Source organism: Tenrec ecaudatus, chromosome 4 (genome assembly GCF_050624435.1).
Source record: "Tenrec ecaudatus isolate mTenEca1 chromosome 4, mTenEca1.hap1, whole genome shotgun sequence".
Taxonomy (NCBI): Eukaryota; Metazoa; Chordata; class Mammalia; order Afrosoricida; family Tenrecidae; genus Tenrec; species Tenrec ecaudatus.
The window spans coordinates 14,439,576-14,461,667 of record NC_134533.1 but is presented as its reverse complement, the minus strand read 5'-3'; the positions used below and the strand labels follow the sequence as shown (position 1 = coordinate 14,461,667).

The 22,092-nt window shown below is 43.7% G+C and overlaps 1 protein-coding gene across 1 annotated transcript; it reads left to right on the top strand.

Moving 5' to 3' along the window:
• The first annotated feature begins 11,862 nt into the window (after positions 1-11,862).
• Positions 11,863-12,825, top strand: LOC142446283 (olfactory receptor 4D11-like). The gene has a single exon (XM_075548048.1). The coding sequence runs from the start codon at positions 11,863-11,865 to the stop codon at positions 12,823-12,825; it is 963 nt and encodes a 320-aa protein (XP_075404163.1).
• Positions 12,826-22,092: the final 9,267 nt, after the last annotated feature.

The following is a 22,092-nucleotide window of genomic DNA, read 5'->3' as shown; positions in this document are numbered from 1 at the left end:
AGAGCAGAGATGTAAACAAAAGCAACAATATAGCTGAATCTTGATCCTTGCTGGTGGAGCTGTGAGGATTTAGTCCCCACCCAGAGGCGGCCCTGGCAAGCTGTGGCTGTGCCAAGAAAAAGCCCCTGTGAATACCTTCAGGACTGTGGGGAAGCAGAGAGCAGAGATGTAAACAAAAGCAACAATGTAGCTGAACCCTGATCCCTGCGGTTGGAACTGCACGGGTCCTGTCCCTGCCCTGAGGCAGGCAAGGGAAACTGGCTCTGCTGAGATCAAGCCCCTTATGGGCTCCAGCAGAGACAATGGCAGGGCCAAGGTCAAGTCCCAGCCTGCTTCCACCGAGGCCAAAAGCACCAAGCCCCTCAAATCCCCATGGGTCTCTGTCTACTTATCTTTATGATGCTCCTCTTACCTTCCAGCTGTGTTAAAGTTCCCTCTAAGCAACTCTCCTGGGCTGGATTCTGCCAAGTCTCACTCGTATGTGTCACTCCATCGCCATCTTCCCAGAAGTCTCTAAAATGATTTTCTTAAGTGACATCTTTGTAGCATTTCAAAATCATTTGCAGCACATATTCTCAGTGCAATGTCATTTCATTTCTTGACTGCTGCTTCCATTGACATTGACTGTGAATATCCAAGTAAAGTAATATACACTGCTACTTCAATATTTGTTCTGTTTATCAGAGCAACATCTGTTTATGTTGTTTATTGGTCCAGTTCTGAGAAGTTTTGTTTTCCTTATGTTGAATGGTAGCCCATACTGAATGCTGTAGTCTTAAATCCTCTTCACTAGTGCTTGAAAGACTCTTCTCTCAACAAACAGGGTTTAGTCATCTGCAAAGTGCAGGTTAATGAATTTTCCTTGAAACATGATACATGTTTTACTTTCAACTAGTCCAACTTCTAAGATTATTTGCTCAGCAAACACTTTGAATAAGTATAGTGACACACACACCTTTGCTAATTTGAACCTTGTAACTCCGTGTTTTGTTTAAACAACTGTCTTTTGGTCTATGTACAGGTTCCACATGAGCACAACGAATTGGTATGAAATTGCCATTCTTTATAATATTTTCCATAATTTTTAATGATTTGCATGGTCTAATGCCTTTTCGTGGTCAATGAAATATGAGTTCCTCTCTTTCTGGTGTTCTGAGCCTTCAGTCAAGCTCCACCTGGCATCAACCATAATAATATCCCTCATTTCACATTCCCTTCTGAATCCAGCTTCAATGTCTGGAAGCTCTTTGTCAATATACTATTGTAACTGTCTCTAACTAGTACGTTGGGCAACATTATACTTTCATATATTAATAAAATCATTTGAAAATGTCTGCATCCTATTGAATCATCATTTTTGGAATGGGCAAAAATACTATCTGTACCATTGGATTGACCAGTATGTTAGTCTGGGAAGACTAGAGAAACAAATTCATAGACACTCACATGTGTATAAGAAAGCTTTATATATATATATATATATATATATATATATATATATATATATATATATATATATATATATATATAGTGAATGAAGGGGGAAGTGCAGTGTGGAGACCTGAGGCCCAAATGTCGGCCACTGGAGATCCCCTCATAGAGGGGTTTAGGAGAGGAGATGGGTCAGTCAGGGTGCGATGTAATACCGATGAAGAACAGAGCTTTCCCCCAGATCCTGGATGCTTCCTCCCCCCAACTACCATGATGTGAATTCTACCTTGCAGGACTGGATAGGACAGAGGATGTACACTGGTGCATATGGGAGCTGGAGGCACAGGGAACCCAGGGTGGACGATACCTTCAGGACCAGGGGTGTGAGGGGCGATGCTGGGAGAGTGGAGGGTGAGTGGGTTGGAAAGGGGGAACTGATTACAAGGATCCACATGTGACCTCCTCCCAGGGAGATGGACGGCAGAGAAGGGGGGGAAGGGAGACTCCAGATAGGGCAAGATATGACAAAATAACAATCTGTGGATTATCAAGGGCTAGTGAGGGAGGGGGGAGCGGGGAGGGAGGGGGAAAAAGGCGGACCTGATGCGGAGGGCTTAAGTGGAGAGCAAATGCTTTGAGAGTGATTAGGGCAAAGAATGTACGGATGTGCTTTATACAATTGATGTATGTATATGTGTGGATTGTGATAAGAGTTGTATGAGCCCCTAATTAAATGTAAGAAAAGAAAAGGAAAAAAAGAAAATGATTAGGGCAAAGAATGTACAGATGTGCTTTATACAATTGATGTGTGTATATGTATGGATTGTGATAACAGTTGTATGAGCCCCTAATAAAATGGTTTTTTTTAAAAAAAAGCTTTATATACAAAAGCAATTGAGCAGACATGCCAGCCCAGTCCAGAGCAAGTCCATAAATCCATTAATAACCTATATGCCCAATAGCAATATACAAAGTCCCCTTCAGACTCATGAAATATATGCAATGACACTTAATGCAGGAAGATCACAGGAGAGTTGAAGGAAGGTCTCACGGATCCTTTGGTGACAGAGCTGGCGTGGGTCTCCTCATGGCTCCTCCAGCTCCAGAGCTCTAGTGTAGCTCCATGTATCTTTTCAACGGAAATGTTTCGCAGGGAGTGAGTGTGTAGCTTCCCTCCAGTGAGCTGTTTATCTCCTTAGCGCCTCCAAATGAGGTCATTGAGCTGTCACCTGATTAACGGGCTAAACTGCACCCCTTCATTCATCAGTCTCAAATTGACATTAGATTATGTAACTACTACCGCTTGGTAGTTTTCTTCCAAATATCTTGGCATAGACATAGCACTCCTGGCATTCTATTCATTTCTTTTTAACGTTACAGGTGGGTTCCATTGATTCCTGAAACCTTGGTTTTCATCAATTCTTTCAAAGAAACTTGACCTTCTTACTTTAATTTGATTGGTCCTTCGTCATATGCTACTTCTTTTATTGGATGAGCATGCCAACCAATTATTTTGGTACAGTGACACTGTGTATTTCTTCTATCTCCTTTTGAAGTTTTCTGTATCATTCATTATTTTACCCATAGATTTTCTCTGTTTTTATTCAATTCTTCAAACGGAGGTTTGACTTTTTATTCTCATTTCTTTTATTTTGAGTAAGACTGAGTTAGGCTGAGCAATGCTTAAGTAAAGCTAAGTATGTAAGGCCGGGTGTTTCAGGTTTTCTAACTCCAGGTCTTTGTGCATTTCTTTATAATGTTTGATTAAGTCTTCTCACTCCAACCTTTTAAATCATCTCTTCAGCTTTTCTATTTCATTTCTTCCATTACCCTTAGCCACTCTAGGTTCAAAACCAAGATTCAAAGTCGTTTCTGACACCCACTTTGGTCTTATCTTTCTTTGTGTGTGTGTGTGTCTGTGTGTGTCTTTTTGTCTTCTCAATGACATTTTGGGATCTTCGTGTATAATGTTCTTGATGCCATTCCACAACTCATCTGGACCTTAATCATTAGCATTCTGTATTTCATATTTATTCTTGAGATTCAGAAGAGTTTCCAAAACTTGGTCTGAGTAGCAAAAGCGTGTGGAATAAATGATTAGGTAGAAGAGCTGAACAGAAAATTTCAAAGGGCACCTGGAGAAGAAAAAAAAATCATTATAATGAAATGTGGGAATACTTGAACTTAAGAAACCAAAAATGAAGGGTATCCTCTGCATCTATGAAGCTGAAAGAACTTAAGAAGAAACAAACAAGCTCAGGTTGCAATACTTAAAAATGTTATGGACAAATATTGAACAATGCAAAAAGCATCAAAAGAAGTGGAATGAACACACAGAGTCACTATAACAAAAAGAACTATTCAATATTCAATCATTCCAAAATATGTCACATGCTCAAATACCAATGGTACTGAAGGAAGAAGTCCAAGCTGCACTGAATGCATTAATGAAAAACAAGGTTACAGGAATTGACAGAATGCCAACTGAATTCTTCAACCCACCCATGCAACACTGGAAATACTCACTAGTCTATGCCATGGAATTTAGAAGCAGCTACTAGGTCAACCAACTGAAGAAGGTCCATTTTTGTACCCATTCCAAAGAAAGGTGACCCCACAAAATGTGTCAATTACAAAACAATGTCATTAACATCGCATACAAGTAAAATTTGGCCGAGAAACCCTCAACAACAGTTGCAGCAGAACATTGACAGGGAGCTGCCAGAAATTCAAACCAGATTCAGAAGAGGACATAGAAGAATATTGCTGCTGATGTCAGATGGATCTTGGCTCAAAGCAGGGAATACCAGGGGGGAAAATTTACTTGTGTTTTATTGATTATGCAAGGGAATTCCTCTGGGTGGATTATGTCCAACTATGGATTACATTAAGAAGCAGGGGAATTTCAGGACACTTCATTATGCTCTTGAGGAATCAATACATGGATCAAAAGGAAGTCGCTTAAATGGAACAAAAAAGATGTATGTCAAGGTTGTATCTTTCACCAGACGTATTCAATCTGCATGTTGAGAAAATAATCTGAGAAACTGAAGAAAAGGAACAGAGCATTAAAATTGACACAAGATGACACAAACTTGCTTGCTGAAAGTGACAAAAACTTAAAAGCTACTTACTAATAGAAGATCAAGCATTGCAACATTCATTGTGGATTACAATTCAATGTAAAGAAAACTAAAATCCAAACAACTAGACAAATAGGTAACATCATGATAAACAGGGGGAAAAAAACGATTGAATTTGTTGAGGATTTTATCTTGCTCAGCTCCACAATCAATGTCCATGGAAGTAGTAATCAAGGAATCAAACTAAGCATTTTATGAATAAATCTGCTTCACAAGATCATTTTAAAGAGCTGAAAGGCAAGGAGCTACTTCAAGAAATAAGGCGAGAGTGAGCCAGGCCGAGATATTTTTGATCACCTCATATGTAGGTGAAAATAGAACATTGCATAGGGAGGCTGAAGAAGAATAGGTGCGCTTGAATGATGGTGCTTGTGAAGAACATTGAAAGTACCATGGACTGCCAAAAGAACAAATAAATCTGTATTAAAAGAAGTATAGCCAAAATTTCCCTTACAAGCCAGGATGGTGAGACTGTCTCATGTCATTTGGACATGTTATCAGGCAAGACCAGTTCCTGGAAAAGGCCATCAAGTTTGGTCAAGTAGAGGGGCAGGGAAAAAGAGGAAGACCTCCGACCACATGGTGAGACAGTGACTGCCTAAAAGGCTCAAACATAGAAACATTACGAGAATGGAGCAGGACCTGGTGGTGTTGTATTCTGTTGTGCATGTGGTGGCTAGGAATGGCGTCTAAGATCTGATTCCTGTGCATTCCAATCAGTGAGGTCCACGTGTACAGTCTCCATTTAAGTTATTGAAAAAGGTAATTGCAATGAATAAGCCATTGGTTTTACAAAATTCTATCATGGAATTCCAGAGCCATTTCTATCACCAAGACATTACTTTCCAATGACCGATGATGCTTCTTTGGTTGCAGCTTTCACATGTCAATTGCCCGTGTGTCTTCATTCCACCAAGGCATCTTGACTGCATGAAATTTCAGATGACAGAAGGAGGTAAAAATGTTCAATGTCACCACCTTGTGTATTAGTGAATTTGGGCAGTATTTGAATAACAGTTGCATTATTAACTGGTTTTCTTTATATGCATATGAATATTCTCCTATCACTAACAGTATTATACTTCAATATAGATATTGAAATGGTCTTTTTGATGTCACTCCCAGCATAGTAGAAGTGTCTAATGCAAAATGGCCAATGGCAGTTCATTTCAGTTCAGTAAAGCTTAGGATATCGATCCTTGTGTATTCCATTTCCTTTCTGATTACTTCCAGTTTTGCTAAATTCATACTTCATAGATTCAATTATTACAAGACATTTGCAGCTGTCTTCTCATTTTGAGTCCCGCCACAGCAACAAAGGAAGGTCGTCAAACCTATACTCCCCCACGCCATTACGGTCACCCCTCTTTTGAGGACACAGCCCTGCCCAGTTGCATTTCAAGTGCTTTGTAATGTGCAGGGCTGATCTTCCAGCACTGTTCTCAGATAATGTTCTGCTGCTATTCATAAGGCATCCTCTTGTCCATTTTTTTTTCAGAAGTGGTCACCAGATATTCCTTGACAGACTACCTGAGTCTGTGTGTTATCGTGGAGATGAAATCACATAGTGTGAATTCACAATTCGAGCTACATTTCTATAGCTCACAGACCCCCCAAAAAACTATCAAAGAAATACTTTTAACCACTCAAAGCATATTTTTTGGACCAGGAAAGAAAACAAAGAGACATTTGATTCAGAATCATGTCATAATCATCATAGGGACTATGTTGGAATCTAGCACTCCCAAGGCAAAGGATTTCAAGAAGGTAGAGAGAGAGAAAATGAAGCTCCCTTTTCTCTAAACTCACCTCAAAGATCACCAATATCACTCAAAATTAATCAAGAGAAATAATATTCATGTTTGGTTAAGAAAGCCTAAAAAGATAGAACACTTTTATGATCCTCTTTATGCTTTATAGGACAGAGACAACCTTTTAAAATTGTTCTCTCCTACCTTGAAAAGCCTTTAATTTTTTTACCTAATTCCTCCTCCATAAAAATTTAACACCACAAATAAGCTGCAGATTTGTTTATGTACAATGGCCCTTTGAAGAACTATAAACCATTTATAATTTCTAAGTTTTTAAAATTTCACCCCAAGAATCCATTTTTCTCCCCTTAGGGACAATACTGCCCCCAGTAAAAGTGCATGATTATATGACATAAGAGGTTTGGATAGAGCACTCTCCCCAAAACTCAATGAATCACAAGATAAACAAATTGCGTGCCATAGACTTAAAGAATTTGGAAAGAAAAGAAATGTGGATGTCCTCGTTTCAGAAAGAGAGGCAGGGTGCAGGGAGAGAAAGACAAAGTGCAAGAAAGATAACTTGCATAATGACCAAGAAACTGTTTAATAACTCCCATTGAAACTCCAAGACTACCAGGAAAATGTCCATTCGATTTATACAGTTACATCCAATAAAATTCCCTTGCTGATTCATAAATTAGCATTGGACCTGAGGGACTAATATGCTTAGCAGGGACGCTTTGGGACAGGCAGAAGAGCCAAGATGGTGTGATTCTGTGCATCTAGTCCTTTCCAAGGCAAAGCTCAAGGAGGAGACATTCAAGTCTGGTGCAACTCATCTTCTGAAAGACTTCATCTGCAAACATCCTTTCCCCAGTTTCACTCAGGATGAGGCTCGGGTTCCAGTCCCAGATGGTGTAGACTCCTGGTTGAATATTGAAAAGTGTAGGTAAGAACCCTGGACCTTGTGAACTGTGCATGAATATCATTTAAGGAGCATGGAAAATGCACCAGGCAGTAAGGCATTGCAAACCTAGTTGCAACCCTTACTGACAGACAGAAAAGAGATGAATGTGAAGGTTAGAAACATCATAAAAAGAGATGGCTACGGAAACAAAGTAGCACAGTAAGAGAAGGTAGTTGGTGCTTGATAGAAAGCTTCAGCTGCTACTTGTGTTCAGCTTAGGTTATTTCCAAGGGATTCAGGGAGTCTCTTCCCACATTTTATTTAACACCATAATACCTCAAAAAGGGTTGCAGGTTTCAAAGGCAGTGCCATCCTCAACCACTGCCCATGGCTCGCCAGGACACCTTCCCCACTGACCCAGATTCCGCCTCATTCCTGATCCCCCTCAGCCAACCTCAAAGGCTCTGGTCCACTGGGCCAACGCACACAAGTGCATGGAACAAAACAAGAAGAAAGCTTATCGAAAACAATCTCTTCTTTTGTGAAATCTCCTTTTACAAATGTCTTCCTGAATACCCCTTTGCAGTAGGAAGGGCAGAAACGAAAGGAACTGTTTTCAACGTGCTAGAAAAGGAAGCAAGTTCAGTGAACCAGTTTATAGAAAAGGAAGCTGTGGAAATGAAAGGACTTTGCCCAGGTAACAAAGAAGGAAGAAGCAAGATTCCAGCCTAACCCCGATGTCCGCTATTCCAAAGCTCTTGGAATTGTGCCCCCTGTACCCTCACGAGACTGCCTCACATTTCACAGGGGAGGTTCAGAACGGGGAATGATTTTCTCAAGGACCTGGTACTCTTTAGTAGGCTGGATAAGAAAGTCAGTCTCTACCTGGTATCACCAAGCCCAAGGGATCAGAGACGCTAGCGAGATGGTTTCTTAACTGTGTTCATGTAGCCCCCTCTCAGATGACCACAGACAAGCCAATGAGGTGTATTCACTGATTTTTAAAAAGCACTCATGAAGCACCTATCAAGTGCCTGGAAAGACTGACAATATTAGGATAAACAAAACACTGTGCAGACAGGATGAACTTCAGGCTTACTAGGGAAAGTCCAATGACCTACGAAGAGAAAGGCATTTATGAAATTCAGCGGGGTGAGCTGTCACCGGTGCCAGAAGAAATGTGAATACAGGGATCCCTAGAGTCACAGGGGAGGGATCCAGCTTAGGACATGAGCAATGTTTTTACAGATGAGGAGACCTACACCCCCACCCTCTGCGTTGTGTTGGGATATCGGTACTTGCTGATACCAGGCGCAGGTGGTGCTGAGGATGAGATTGTGAGAATCAGGGGCCTATGGCAGGGAGAGGAAGCAGTCAAACTGCAGAAACAGAAGTGTGGACTGGAAAGGAGCTGCATAGAGTCTGAGCCACTGAAAGAGGAGTCAAGGGACACGGGGCACCAGATGACGTTCTAGACGGAAGACACCCCGGACGCCAGCAGAGACGCGTCATCTTTGTTCTCCAGGTCATAGTCAGCCGGGAAGCGTTTCAAACAATGTGGCAACTTAGTACCTTTTACGACTTATAAAGAGATGTCTGTAAACTGCAGAGAGGATGAAGTAGAGAGAACCCAAGCCAAAATATATATATTTTTAAAGAAGACCAGTTAGGAAACTCATACCATCTTAGGAGAGGGCCTAGGACATTACTTGAAGGCGGAGAAAGCTCCCTGCCATTGAATCCGTTGGGACCCTTAGTGACCCTAGAAGGGAAGATGGAATGAACCCTCTGGGTCTTCCCAAAAGGAGAAAGCTCAGGAAGTCACTGGGAGTCCTAACTGCTGAGCCGCTGGTCCTGCACACTACTCCCTAGACCCCCAGCACTCTTTCCAGAGGACACAATGGAGAGAAGAGAAGAAAGTAGACATCTCACAAGAGTTTGTTTTCTTTTTAACCCAAGGCTCTCGCTCGTGGGGACTGCAAGTAATCTTTGCAATGACAAGGACTCCTCCTATCCATGCCATGCGGTGGAGTTGGCTGTGCAACACAGATTGAATGGACTGGGAAAATGAGCTACATTTCTCCAGAGAAAAAGAGAGGCAAGACGTGTTTGGGATTGGTTTAGCCATACAATTTCCAAAGGCTGCTTTTACACAAACCAAGAGTTCCGCTTCCCTGCCGGGTGCTGATTTGGGGATCCTTTGGTTGAGAGTAGGAGCGCTGGTGGCAGACTGGGTATAAATTGGGCTGTTAGCCCTAAAGCCAGCAGTTCAAACTCACCAGACTCTCTGTGACAGAGAGATGGGGCTTTCTACTCCCTTAAGGTGTTACAGTCCCCAACTCACGGGAGCAGTTCTACCCTGTAGTCAGCATCCAGTGAATTTGGGTTTTTGTGGATTTGTTTTGTTTGGGTTTGGTTTGGTTTCTAGTTTTTGTGGTGGTTTTTTGTTTGTTTGGGCTTGGTTGAATGTTGCTTTGTTTTCTAGGAGTTAACTTGGTCACCACTACCACTGTGATAAATCTTTTCAAAAATTACTGAAGTCCTTTATGGTATGGCCGATGCTTCAGGCTGATTGCCAAGGTTTGACTGCACCATTGAATTACAGGGTGACCCACAAATCACTTCAGCTCCTCAGGGACTTTATTTGTCCTGAATATATGGGCAACCAAAAAGGGGATGAAAATGTTACTTATGCCTGGTCCAATAGACAGAATATAATGAATTCAAAACTCTTTCATTGTATCTGCTCCTTCCTCCCCACCCAGGACTAAAGAGGACCCACAATCCATAGGGTGAGGTGGGGTGACCACTGTTTCTGTCTTGCACTCACATCAATGCATGGATTTTCTTCTACCAGAAATGCAGCATCGAAGCTCAGGAGACACAGATTAACTTTTGTAGGAAGGAGGCAGGAGGAAAATTATATTCTGACTACCTCACCGTGGAAACTGGCCCAGAGAGAGAGAGAAAGAGAGAAGGTGGGTAGAGGAGGTCTGGCTGTGGGCACAGGGACAAGAGCAGGGTTGGAATCAGAGGTACATTGAATCTGTGCCATATTCGTCATAGACAGAGTTGGTCCCATCACCACGCCCAGCTTCTTCTTTGCATAAAGGACATCATGTACCGCCAACCCCTGAGACCTCATGAAATAAAATGCAAGATTAAAGACTTATGGTTACTGAAAGGTAAAGGGGGTGGGGGGCTGTGGTTAAGACTGTTGCTCCCCTGGGGAGCCATCCAATTGGTTCCAACTGGTAGCAGTAGAACAGAGAGCCTAGCGATGAATTTGTTTCCCCTTTCAGCTTGAGAGCCCCTGAGGATATTCTTTCCCCTCCTGGCTTTCCTAACTCTGGGTCTGTGTCACGTCATTGAGACATCCGCCCCATCCACTCTGGGAGAGCCTGCTGGCATTTGAAATCATACGGCTTAAGGAAAAATAAACACGCATGTCACCTCTCTTTGTCCCTGGAGAAATGTGTCTTGTTTTCCCAGTCCATGCAGCCTGTGGGCACAGTCACTGATGAGAGCACAGTTTGTTATAAAGACTGACCTCCAGTCACAGGGATTGAGAACATTGTGGGGTTCTTTGTGGGGTAAGGGGTTCTACTTTCCTCGAGTCCATCGTGTGTCCTGTCCTCCCCACCCTCAACACACCCATTACTAGCTCTCCATAGAGAGTCTCACTGGCTTCCTAACTAGTCTCCCTTTCGGGTGGGGGCCACAGCATCCAGCATCACCACAGCACCCGAATCACCCTAGTGCCACCCCAAATTGGCAGATGAGGGGGGCAACTGAAGGGAAGGGGCCTGACATCCCATCATGTTGATAAAAGGAAGGAGAGAGGATGGTGAAGCCACCTGCTTAAAGTGCCCTCAAAAGTCTAAAGAGGGTCCTTATGCATGTGGGCCTTGGATTGGTGTATCCTGAAACTGGCAGTCAGTGTAGCACGCTGGGACCATGCTTGAGTGCAGACCAAGAAGAAGGCAGTCTTTTCCTCCTTCGAATTGACTCCCAGGCCCTGGGGAAAATAGATGTACCCTTTGGGACGAGTCCTCAGACCTGGTACAGTGGTGATAATAATGGTTCCTTTCTGATCTCAGAGATCTGTTGGCAAAGCCTCATTTCCAGCAGGTGCTCAGTGGTGGTTTTTAATTATGCCAAGCCATTCGGTCCCCCTCCTGGTGCTTCTTCCTGGGAGGGATCAAGGTTTGACGTGTTGCTGGGCTTTGCAAGCCTCTGGCGACAAACAAGTGAAGTAGATGTGAATGAGACCAGAGCTGCCCTAAGTCACCAACCAGTATGGAGCCCCCAAATCCTCCCGCAATGCCTCCCTTCCATTCTCTTCCTCAGCAAACCTATAGGAGCGAGCCTTTCGGTGCCCACCGGAGGAAAATGAGCCATCTAGTCCGAACCTCTGCTTGTACCAGTGAGGCCAGTGAAGCAAGCAGAACTCAGTGATTCCACCACGCAACACGGCAAGTTCAGGAAAAGCAAGACGTGTAACTCCATACATATAGATATTGATGCCCAAGTTCTGTAAGACAGATAAACCTTGACTCAAATACATTGCCTTAGGATATTTGTTTTGGTTTTTTTTCTCGCTAAGGTGCGCAGAGCAAGGCCCCTTCCAATGGCCCTGGGAAATTACACCAGGGTGCCTGAATTCCTTTTCTGTGGACTTACCCAGTCTCGAGAGCTAAGTCTGTTCTTATTTTTCTTTTTATCGATGGTCTATGTCACCACAGTGCTGGCGAATGTCGCCATCATGGTGATTGTCACCTGGGACGCTCGCCTCCACACCCCCATGTACTTCCTGCTGCGCAACCTCTCTGTCTTGGACATCTGCTTCTCCTCCATCACTGCCCCAAAGATCCTCGTGGACCTTCTGTCACGGAGGAAGGCCATCTCCTTCGAAGGCTGCCTCACACAGATGTTCTTCTTCCACCTGCTCGGCGGGGCAGACATTTTCTCGCTCTCCGTGATGGCCTTCGACCGTTACGTGGCCATCTCCAGGCCCCTGCACTACGTGACCATCATGGGGAGGGGGCGCTGCACCGCACTCATTGCTGCCTCCTGGGTGGGGGGCTTTGTCCACTCTATCGTGCAGATCGCCCTGTTGCTTCCTCTACCCTTCTGTGGGCCCAATGTGGTGGACGGCTTCTACTGCGACATCCCCCAGGTCCTCAAACTTGCCTGCACGGACACTTTCGCCCTTGAGCTCCTGATGATTTCCAACAACGGGCTGGTCACCACCCTGTGGTTTGTGCTCCTTCTGGGGTCCTACACAGTCATCTTGAGGATGCTGAGGTCTCACACTGGGGAGGGGCAGAGGAAAGCCATCTCCACCTGCACAGCCCACCTCACGGTGGTGACCCTGCATTTTGTGCCCTGCATCTACGTGTATGCCAGGCCCTTCACGGACCTCCCCATGGACAGAGCGGTCTCTATCATCTTCACCGTCATCAGCCCTGTCCTCAACCCCATCATCTACACCCTGAGGAACCAGGAGATGAAGTCGGCCATGAGGAGACTCAAGAGAAGACTTGAGCCTTCCAAAGAACTGCACGGTGTGAAGTCCAGATTGGGGATTTAAAACAGAAATGAGGTTTGGTTGGATTGGGTTTGGTTCTGTTTTACAACAAAATGTTGCGATGGGGATGCGCCGTTGAGTCGGTTCTGACTCAGAGCAACAGAACAAAACAGCCCCCGACCGTGTACCATCCTCACAATTGTTCTTCTGTTTGAGCGCATTGTTCATGGTCACTGTGCCAGCTGAGAGTCTTCCCCTGTTCACTGCCCCTCTACTCTAACAAGCAGGACGTCCTCCTGCAGAGACTGCATCTCCGGAGACCTGTCCAAATTCCGGGAGACAAAGTCTGGCCAGCCTCACTTCTCAGGAGCCTTCTGGCTGCTCGGTTCAAAACCACCAGCCAGTCCGTGGGAGAAAGATGAGACTTTCTTCACGGAAAGTTTCCCAAAACTGACCTTATGGTTTCCCTGAGTCCGACTCCCCCAGATGCTGTGAGTTTGGTTTCTCACAACACCATCTCTAAAAAACACAACACAATGGAAGGCTTCAATCAAGACACCACCGGGAAGCCAGAGGTCTGTCTTGCTCATCTCCGCAGGACTGTCTCAGCATCTCACAGAGAGATCGTTGGCAAGCTCAGAGTCTCAGGTTCCTAACCTAGAAGACCTTGAATGGTTCCATCAGGAGTCCTGGGGAGGAGCTTCCCATCACCAGGGCTCCTTGTTGTGGGCATCAGAGAATCAGGATATGTTTTCTGCTTGTTTGCATGGTTTTCAGCACCCAACATGGGAGCCATGATGATGCAGTGGTTGTGTGTTGGGTTGTTAACTTCAAGGTCAGCAGTTTGAGACCAGTATCTGCTCCGAGGGAGACAGATGGGAGGTTGTACTGACCTATGATGTTATAGTCTTGGAAACCTATAGGGCCAGTTTACCCTGTCCTATAGGTCCCATGTCTTGTTCAATGAGTGTCCGCATCCACTTCATGGCAGTAGGTTTGCTTGTGTTTCTGTTTGTTTGGTTTCTATCACCCACATTTCCTTTTACAGACATGGGTGTAGACAATAAGAGATATGGCCTCTCTGGGCTTGAGCTGTAGGAGTCCCTGGGTCACTCGATTACTAATCCAGAGCTTGACAGTTTGAACCCACTCAGGGAAGCCTTGGAAGCATGACCTGCCCCTCTGCTTCTGAAAGGTTGCTGCCTTGAATACTCTGCAGCACAGAGTCAGAAGCAAGCAACCAGTGACTGGCTTTGTGCTGAGTCCCTCAGCCATTGCTACACCAGGAGCGGTCCAAGCCAGAAAGAGCCAACTAATCTCCAGGGTTGAGGCACAGGGGCTAACTATCCAGCCGGCTCTTCCTAGGTGGAAATTTGTTTTACATTACTCAGCTGGGAGGACTCAAATGAGTCTGTCTGCTTTCAAAGAAGGCTCCGGGTTTCCTTTGCAGAAACTCAGAGAGGGTTCCTGTCCTACCCAGAATTTCCCAGAGAATTCAGGGCAACCTAGAGCTCAGCAAACTGACCCTCGGCTAGTACAGACTTGACTACTGCTGCCTCATATGGGATTTCATGGAGCTGAAAGCAAGCCCATCCATAAAGCACTCTCCTCCACGGTAGTGTTGAGAGGTCTGTAACTGCTCTTATCACCTAATGAGGAGCACAGGCTGCCAGCCTGTGAGGCCATCTCAGAATTGGGATAGCATTCTGCGCTCATTCACGCCTGGGCTTTGCTCCCAGGAAAAGGCATCTTCTCCTGTCTGCTTATGTAGGCACTTCCCAACTCACATGTCCACAAGACACGAAGGCTGAAGAAGCACAAGCCCAATAAAAAGCTGTTTTCCCACACTTCAGGAACTTATGACTTCACAATTTACAAATCCACCCACCCCAAAGTCCTCTTCCCAACTCCCTCTTTACTCACCTAAGGAAAATAAAACATAAGATTCCATTTTATCTGGGCCCTTGATGACTCATTCGCTTGGCACGCAGGTCGTTGAAATAGGTGGTCAAACAACGGCTGGAGCCAAAGTGTGTGAACAAGTAAATGTGGTGAAGAAAGCTGATGGTGCCCGGCTATCAAAAGAGATAGTGACTGGGGTCTTAAAGGCTTGAAGATAAACAAGCGGCCATCTAGCTCAGAAGCAACAAAGTCCACATGGAAGAACACACCAGCCTGAGTGAGCGAGTGGTCCCAAAGGGATCAGTTACCAGGCATCAAAGAACAAAAAATCATATCATTGACTGCACACCTCCATGATAGGATCGCTGAAGACAAATGGGTGCATAAGCAAATGTGGTGAAGAAAGCTGATGGTGCCCGGCTATCAAAAGAGATAGTGTCTGGGGTCTTAAAGGCTTGAAGGTGAACAAGCGGCCATCTAGCTCAGAAGCAAATAAGCCCACATGGAAGAAGCACACCGGCCAGTGCGATCACGAGGTGCCCAAGGGACCAGGTATAAGGCATCATGCAAAAAAAAAAAAAAGATATAAGTGTGTGTATGTATGTGTATATATGTGTATATGTATATATGTGTGTATATATATGTATATATATATATATCAGATTAAATGAAGGGGGAAGTGCATAGTGGAGACCCAAGGCCCAAGTGTCGACCAATGGAGATCCCCTCATAGAGGGGTTTAGGAGAGGAGATGGGTTAATTAGGGTGTGAGGTAGTATCGATGAAGAACACAGCTTTCCCCCGGATCCTGGATGCTTCCTTCCCCCAAGTACCATGATCCGAATTCTACCTTGCAGGGCTGGATAGGACAGAGGCTGTACACTGGTGCATATGAGGGTTGGAGGTACAGGGAATCCAGGGTGGATGATACCTTCAGGACCAAGGGTGTGAGGGACGATGCTGGGAGAGTGGAGGGTGAGTGGGTTGGAAAGGGGGAACTGATTACAAGGATCCACATGTGACCTCTTCCCTGGGAGAGGGACAGCAGAGAAGGGGGGAAGGGAGACTCCGGATAGGGCAAGATATGACAAAACAACGATGTATAAATTACCAAAGGCATATGAGGGAGGGGGGAAGGGGGAGGGAGGAGGGGAAAAAAAGAGGACCTGATGCAAGGGGCTTAAGTGGAGAGCAAATGCCTTGAGAATGATTGGGGCAGGGAATGTATGGATGTGCTTTATACAATTGATGTATGTATATGTATGGATTGTGGTAAGAGTTGTATGAGTCCCTAATAAAATGTAAAAGAAGAAAAAAAAAAAAAGAAATAGGTGGTCAACTAGGACTTGACTAGGATACACTGGTTGACCATCCATTTGCTGGGATTTTCTCTCTCTCGTGCAATCTCTGATGCACAGGTGCTGGACCATGGAAAGCGAGGCCAAGGAGTTGTTTGTGCAAAGTGATTTCAGAAGGAAGAACAGACAAGAAAACCCTGCTCTGTAATATAGTCCCCAGAGCTGCATCTGTGTTCTACCCTTTGGGACTGGCCTGGAATTCCTGCTCTTAAGAGGGTCCATCAGGTAGACACAGTGCATCGAGGCAAGCCAGATCCAATGCCGCAGCTTCGCAAGATCGACATCAACCCAGAAAGGTATAGCCTTGTGCCATGATATTGGGTAGAGGGAGGAAGAGGGGTCCACTGTCACTACGGCCTGGCTAGGGATTAATCTCAGTGGTCTAGATGGCTCTCAGAAGACCCTAGACGTCATCCACGGTGGACAAGCTGTAGAACAGGAAACTTCATTGTCTGTCCAGATGCCCAGAGTGCCAGAGAGAGGCCACGTTCAAAAGGATGGAATATCCTAATAGGATGAACTAAGTCGCACATACTCAAAAATCTCTCTTCCCTCCAGTCATCGCGACCCTTTAAGACAGGGTCGAACTGCCCCTGCCCCTACATTTCAGAGGCTGTGAATCTTTACAGGACAAAAAGCCTCGACTTTCTCCCCAGAAGAGGCTGGTGGGTTTGAACTGCTGACTTTGCAGTTAGTAGCCAGACACACGACCCACAACAGCTTCGGGGCATCTACCTAACACAAATACATGTTTTTTACTTTAAGAATCTCACAGAGGGCATAAAGATGCATTTGCTTTTAAGGGACAATTAACTGATGATGAAATGTCTAAAAGACCATGGTACTCTTGGGTTCAGGTATACTTAAGAATCCCTTTCCCACAAAAGTGTGTTCCTTATTCAAGGATGAGAATGTCTTGTTTGACTGACATACAGACTCTCACAGAGGATCGTTTGCATTTTGGCTGCAGCACTGCGCATTCCTCACCTTTGGAAAGCAGTACTTTCCCCTGGGATTAGGAACCATGCATACAGATGGGAGAGTGTTGAAATATTTCTCCAATGTAAGAGTGGTTGAGAGGAGACATCAAACAGTGCAAGATATAGCAAAATGATAATTTATAAATTATCAAGGGTTCATGAGGGCAGGGGCAGCAGGGAAGGAGGAGAGAAGATAAGGAGCTGATGCCAGGGGCATCACGTGTGTGAGTTCATTTGAGTTGAAAGTCAAGCTAACATGGGTCATCTGTGGGGGAGGGGGAAGGAGGAAATAGGAAAGAGGACTTAGCGTAAAGACACAGCTTGGGTGGAAATTAGGAAAAGATGAGAATTAGTAAAGTAGATTAAGAAGGATCATCTGGGAAAAAAATTTTAAAAAGAAGGAAGAACCGAGTAAAAGTAGGAGAATATAACTTCCCAGAAGGAAAGCTACTGTTAAATATGGCAGAAAAGAATAATGCCATATGTAATATTTTTTTAATTTCTAGATAACTCAAATGAAAATTATATTGTTTTCTTTCTGCCAACTTAGTTCATCACTGAACTTCTCATGATGCTAAAGATATTCCCTAGGGAATAAGTGCCAGTGGAATCACCCTGATGCAATTTTAACTCTTAGGAGCACTATTTTCAATCATTGTGCTTCCCAAGATTTCATCGCCTCAAGAGACCAAGGATGACTCTCTAGCCACATGAGTTATGAATGTCTCTAGCTGATGAAAATACGGCGTCTACCAGGGGAACTTCAAGAAAAAGTTCATGCAGCAGAGATATGATAAGCAAAGTCCAAATGCTTTCATGTAGAGAAAACAAAGAGGAAAGATGATAGCTCTCAGTCCATGACTTGATCTGATAGGAATCAGGTCTAGTCTGAGGAATGTCTCAACATAGTGCCCTGATTCTGAAAGATGTATGAATCTAGGAGGGGTCCATTTACCACACCTTGGGATTTCTCTGAGGGCAGATGGACCTCAAGGCAGACTCCAGGGGTCCGCAGCGTAGGATCTAAATAAGTCTGCGATGGCACACTGGCAAAAGGTAAGAATCTCCTCCCTGACTCCAAGTTTTAGATTTAAAAAGTCTTTTGTTTGTAACTAAACCAAGCTGTTAGACAGACAGTAGTCTGGGCATAGAGTGATGCTTTTCACAGGAAGTCAGAATCTAGTTCCACAGAACCAGTGTTTTATACCAAATGGCTTAAGGGGAACTCAATATGTACTGAAAAGTCTATGGTGTTCAGACCAGTGAAATGCCATGAAGGCCTCTTCTAAATGATGAGGACATCAGCACACTTTCTGTCGGAGAAGATGCGCTCAACACTGCCCAGTCCTGGAATAGACACAATGAGAGCACTTCCAAAGGCTTCTCTAGTATGTCGACATCTAACAATCCCAACTTCAGACCCAAAGAAGTGGAAAAGTTAGAAAATTCCAACTCCTGTTACAAAAGGAATGACCAGCCTCCTTCCCAGTCAGGAATCCCCTGACATATTTTTTTAAACTATTCTAATGACAAGCAAGTGTAAAAACCCATTTTATTGGGAGCTCTTACAGATATCATAACATTCCACAGTTCAAACGCATAAAACAGTGTTGTACAATTGCTACCACAATCACTTTCAAAACATTTACTTTCTTCTTGAACTCCTTGATATCAGCTCTTTATCCCCTTCCTTCCTTCCCATAACCCCACCTCTCCAGCAACCCTTCTTTTTTCCCTACAGTAGGGTATTTTTGCCATATCTTACACTGTCCAATATATCCACTGACATACAATTCTGTTGTTCTATCCCGTCAAGAGGGGTTACACAGTCATCAATGCTATCAGCTCCCCATCCCCCGCACCCTGCTCTCTTCCTGCAGTGCCCTCAGGACATGCAATTGATTATGCATCTTGCATAAAGTAAGACGGTATTCTGCACTCCTGGAATATTGTCCTCTTAGGACAGCACACAGCCCAATTTGATTTGTGCTATTTTTATTACAATGTCACTTTGAAGACAAAAGTACACCTGTCCCCACCCCAACCCATGTATTTTCAATCACCTCAAATGTATGTGAAAGCTACACAATAAGGAACGTTGAAGAATGATGCATTTGAAATGTGTTGGTGAAGAATAGTGAATATACAATGGACTTCCAGAGGAATGAATATGTCTATCTTGAAAAAAGTGCGGTCAGAATGCTCCTTGGGGGTGAGGACAGCATGTTATTTCATGTATTTTGACACGTTCTAAGGAAGGACTTGTTCTGGAGAAGGATATCATGCTTCATAAAATAAAAGATGGGAAAAAAAGAGGGAGACTCTCGCTCCACAGGATGGATTAATACAGTGGATGAAACAGTAGATATAAGCATAGCATCTACTCTGAGGCTAGGACCTCCGCTGTACATGAAGTCACTCTGAGTTAGAAGTGATTGGACGCCTCCGAACATCAATATTTTAATTACTAGTAGGATTTTGAATTCTCCTAACAAGAGCACCCTCTTTGAGGTGCCACACTGCTCCCTCCTCTCCCACAAACTGGAGCTATGCCTTCTTAATGTCATGAGTGCTGAGGAGCTCTGGTAGTGGCATGGAGAAAGATGATGCTGTCTGTCATTTTGAGGTGCAAGCAAGTCAGCTTGGACTCCCAGTGACCCTATGAGCAGGATGAAGCGATTCCCAGGCCTTCTCCATTCTCAGCATTGTGGCTGTGTTGAAGATCATTTTTGCAGCCACTGTGTCAAACCAGCTTAATGTGTATCTCTCAGTTTCACTGATGCTCTGCTTCACTGAGCAGGATGCCTTTCTTCAGAAGTCAGTCCTTTCTGATGACATACTCTAAATATGTGTGTGGAGGCGGGGATAGAATCTCGCCACTCTTGCTTCTAAGGTTCATTCTGGCTGTATTTCTTTCAAAACAGATGTATTATTTTTCTGGTAATACATGGAAGACTCAATATTTTCCAATACAGAATAAGAATTACCTAGAGTAGTGCCTTACTATATATGTGTTATTTTTTTTAATGAATACTGTTGGTTAAATGAACAAATAGAGAGAGGGGAAGAAGAATAAAAGGAGAGAGAGTAAACTCACAAAGTCGGGTGCTGAGCCCTCCTTTGTAAGGATCTCGGGAAGTTTGGAGCACATCACTTCACAGCGAGATAGTTTGTAACAAGAATAATGAGAACTAAAAGAATTTGCCTCTGTAGGATACCAATTATTCAGCCTTGCACCCGCTGTAATGCTCAGAGAGAAATCATCTATCAATTATATTAACTTAGACTTGCTTCCAGAGAGACATGGGAATTAAGTGCTACTTTGTCGTTTACTAGCTAGGCAAATTATTTAAACTTGAATTTCAATACATTCCTCTGAAGGAAAAACATGGATAATAAAAAAAACCTACTGAATAGCTCTAAAATGGTTTAGCATCATATGTAAATCCCGGGAGCTGGGTGGAGGTATAGTGGTTTAGTGTTAGAATTCTTCCTTCCATACTTGAGGCCTGTACTCAATTCTTTTTTTTTTCCTTCATTTCATTGGGGGCTCATACACAATCCACACATATATCCATTGTGTCAAGCACATCTGTACATTTGTTGCCATCATCATTTTTAAAACATTTTTTTCTACTTGAGCCTGAGCCCTTGGTATCAGCTCCTCATTTTTCCCTCCCTTGCTTTTGAACCTTTGATAATTTATCATTTTTTTCATGTCTTTCAATGACCGAAGTCTCCCTTCACCCGCTTTTCTGTAGCCCATCCCCCTAAGAGGAGGTTATATGGAGATCATTGTGATCGGTTTCTCCTTTTCCCCCCACACCTTCCCTTTACCCTCCTGGTGTCGCTACACTCAATATTGGCCCTGAAGGGGTTATCTGACCTGGATTCCCTGTGCTGTAATCTCTTATCTGTACCAGTGTACATGCTCTGGTCTAGCCGGATTTGTAAGGTAGAATTGGGGGTCATGATTGTGGAGGGTGGGGTGAGTAGAAGATATCTCAATCACCACATGTCCGCTAGAGTACTTTTGTACATTTATGAGATGGATTTAAAATGTACCCTCTTATGCACCCTTGGTCTTTCCATCTCTTTGGAAGACATAGACCAAGTAATTGGGTAGATCTTTGATTCCCACAGGCATCTCTGACTTTTCTAAGATCATTCATCAAGTTGTTCAGGGTTTAGCTAAAGGACAAAGACCTTGGAGACTGGATTTCTTGATTGCAAGATAGTATACAAGCTCAAGAAAAGATCAACTGATTTTTTTCCCAGAGACGAGCTGTGTCCTGGGAGGGTTTCTGGGGACGACTCCTATTTTAGAAGAGAGTAACCATTACTTCAGTTACCTACTTTGGGATAATAAACGGGGACATATTTCAAATCAGAATTATGAAGTTGGGACATATGGAGAAATGTATTTTTCTTTAGGTAGTAGCCAATCTATGATCTAAAGTAGCACATTAAATTCTCCCATTTAAGTATTTTCATTTGGAAGATAAATAATTTGTAATCCTGATGGCTTGAGGATTAACCACTAGTGAGAATTTTTTTTTTGAAATCTTACAATTTTCATCCCTCAAAATTCATGCAAGCCTTCCTCCTACCTCACATTGTCTCCATGCTTGTTTGGATAGAAAATCATTTCTAAGTTAAAATTGACACTTGAATCAGGCTATGTCACATTGATCCTGTGACTTCACGTTTCCCAACACAAGCTTTGTGCCTTCTGGACACTAGAATATATTTCTTTTCAGTTTACAAAGCATGCCTGGATCCAAATAATCATTATCCCCCTTCGAATTGTGCATAATGAATGGAATCTGCAAAGTGTGCACCTATTTGATGTTTACTGTCATATTTTGAAAGTCTGTCTTCAAAAAGTTACTTTCTGATTTATTTTTCTGTTTGCAATCACAAAAAGCCCATTACCTGGTCTAAGTTGATATCATTTCCATATAGACTCTTACTTGCATTCAAGTGTATTTATCTTGTGGCTGTTGATGTGTGGAGTCAAGGTGTTTCCAACTCATAGCAACCATATGTGATGGAGCAGGTCTGTCCCATAGAGTTTCCTTTATGAAAGG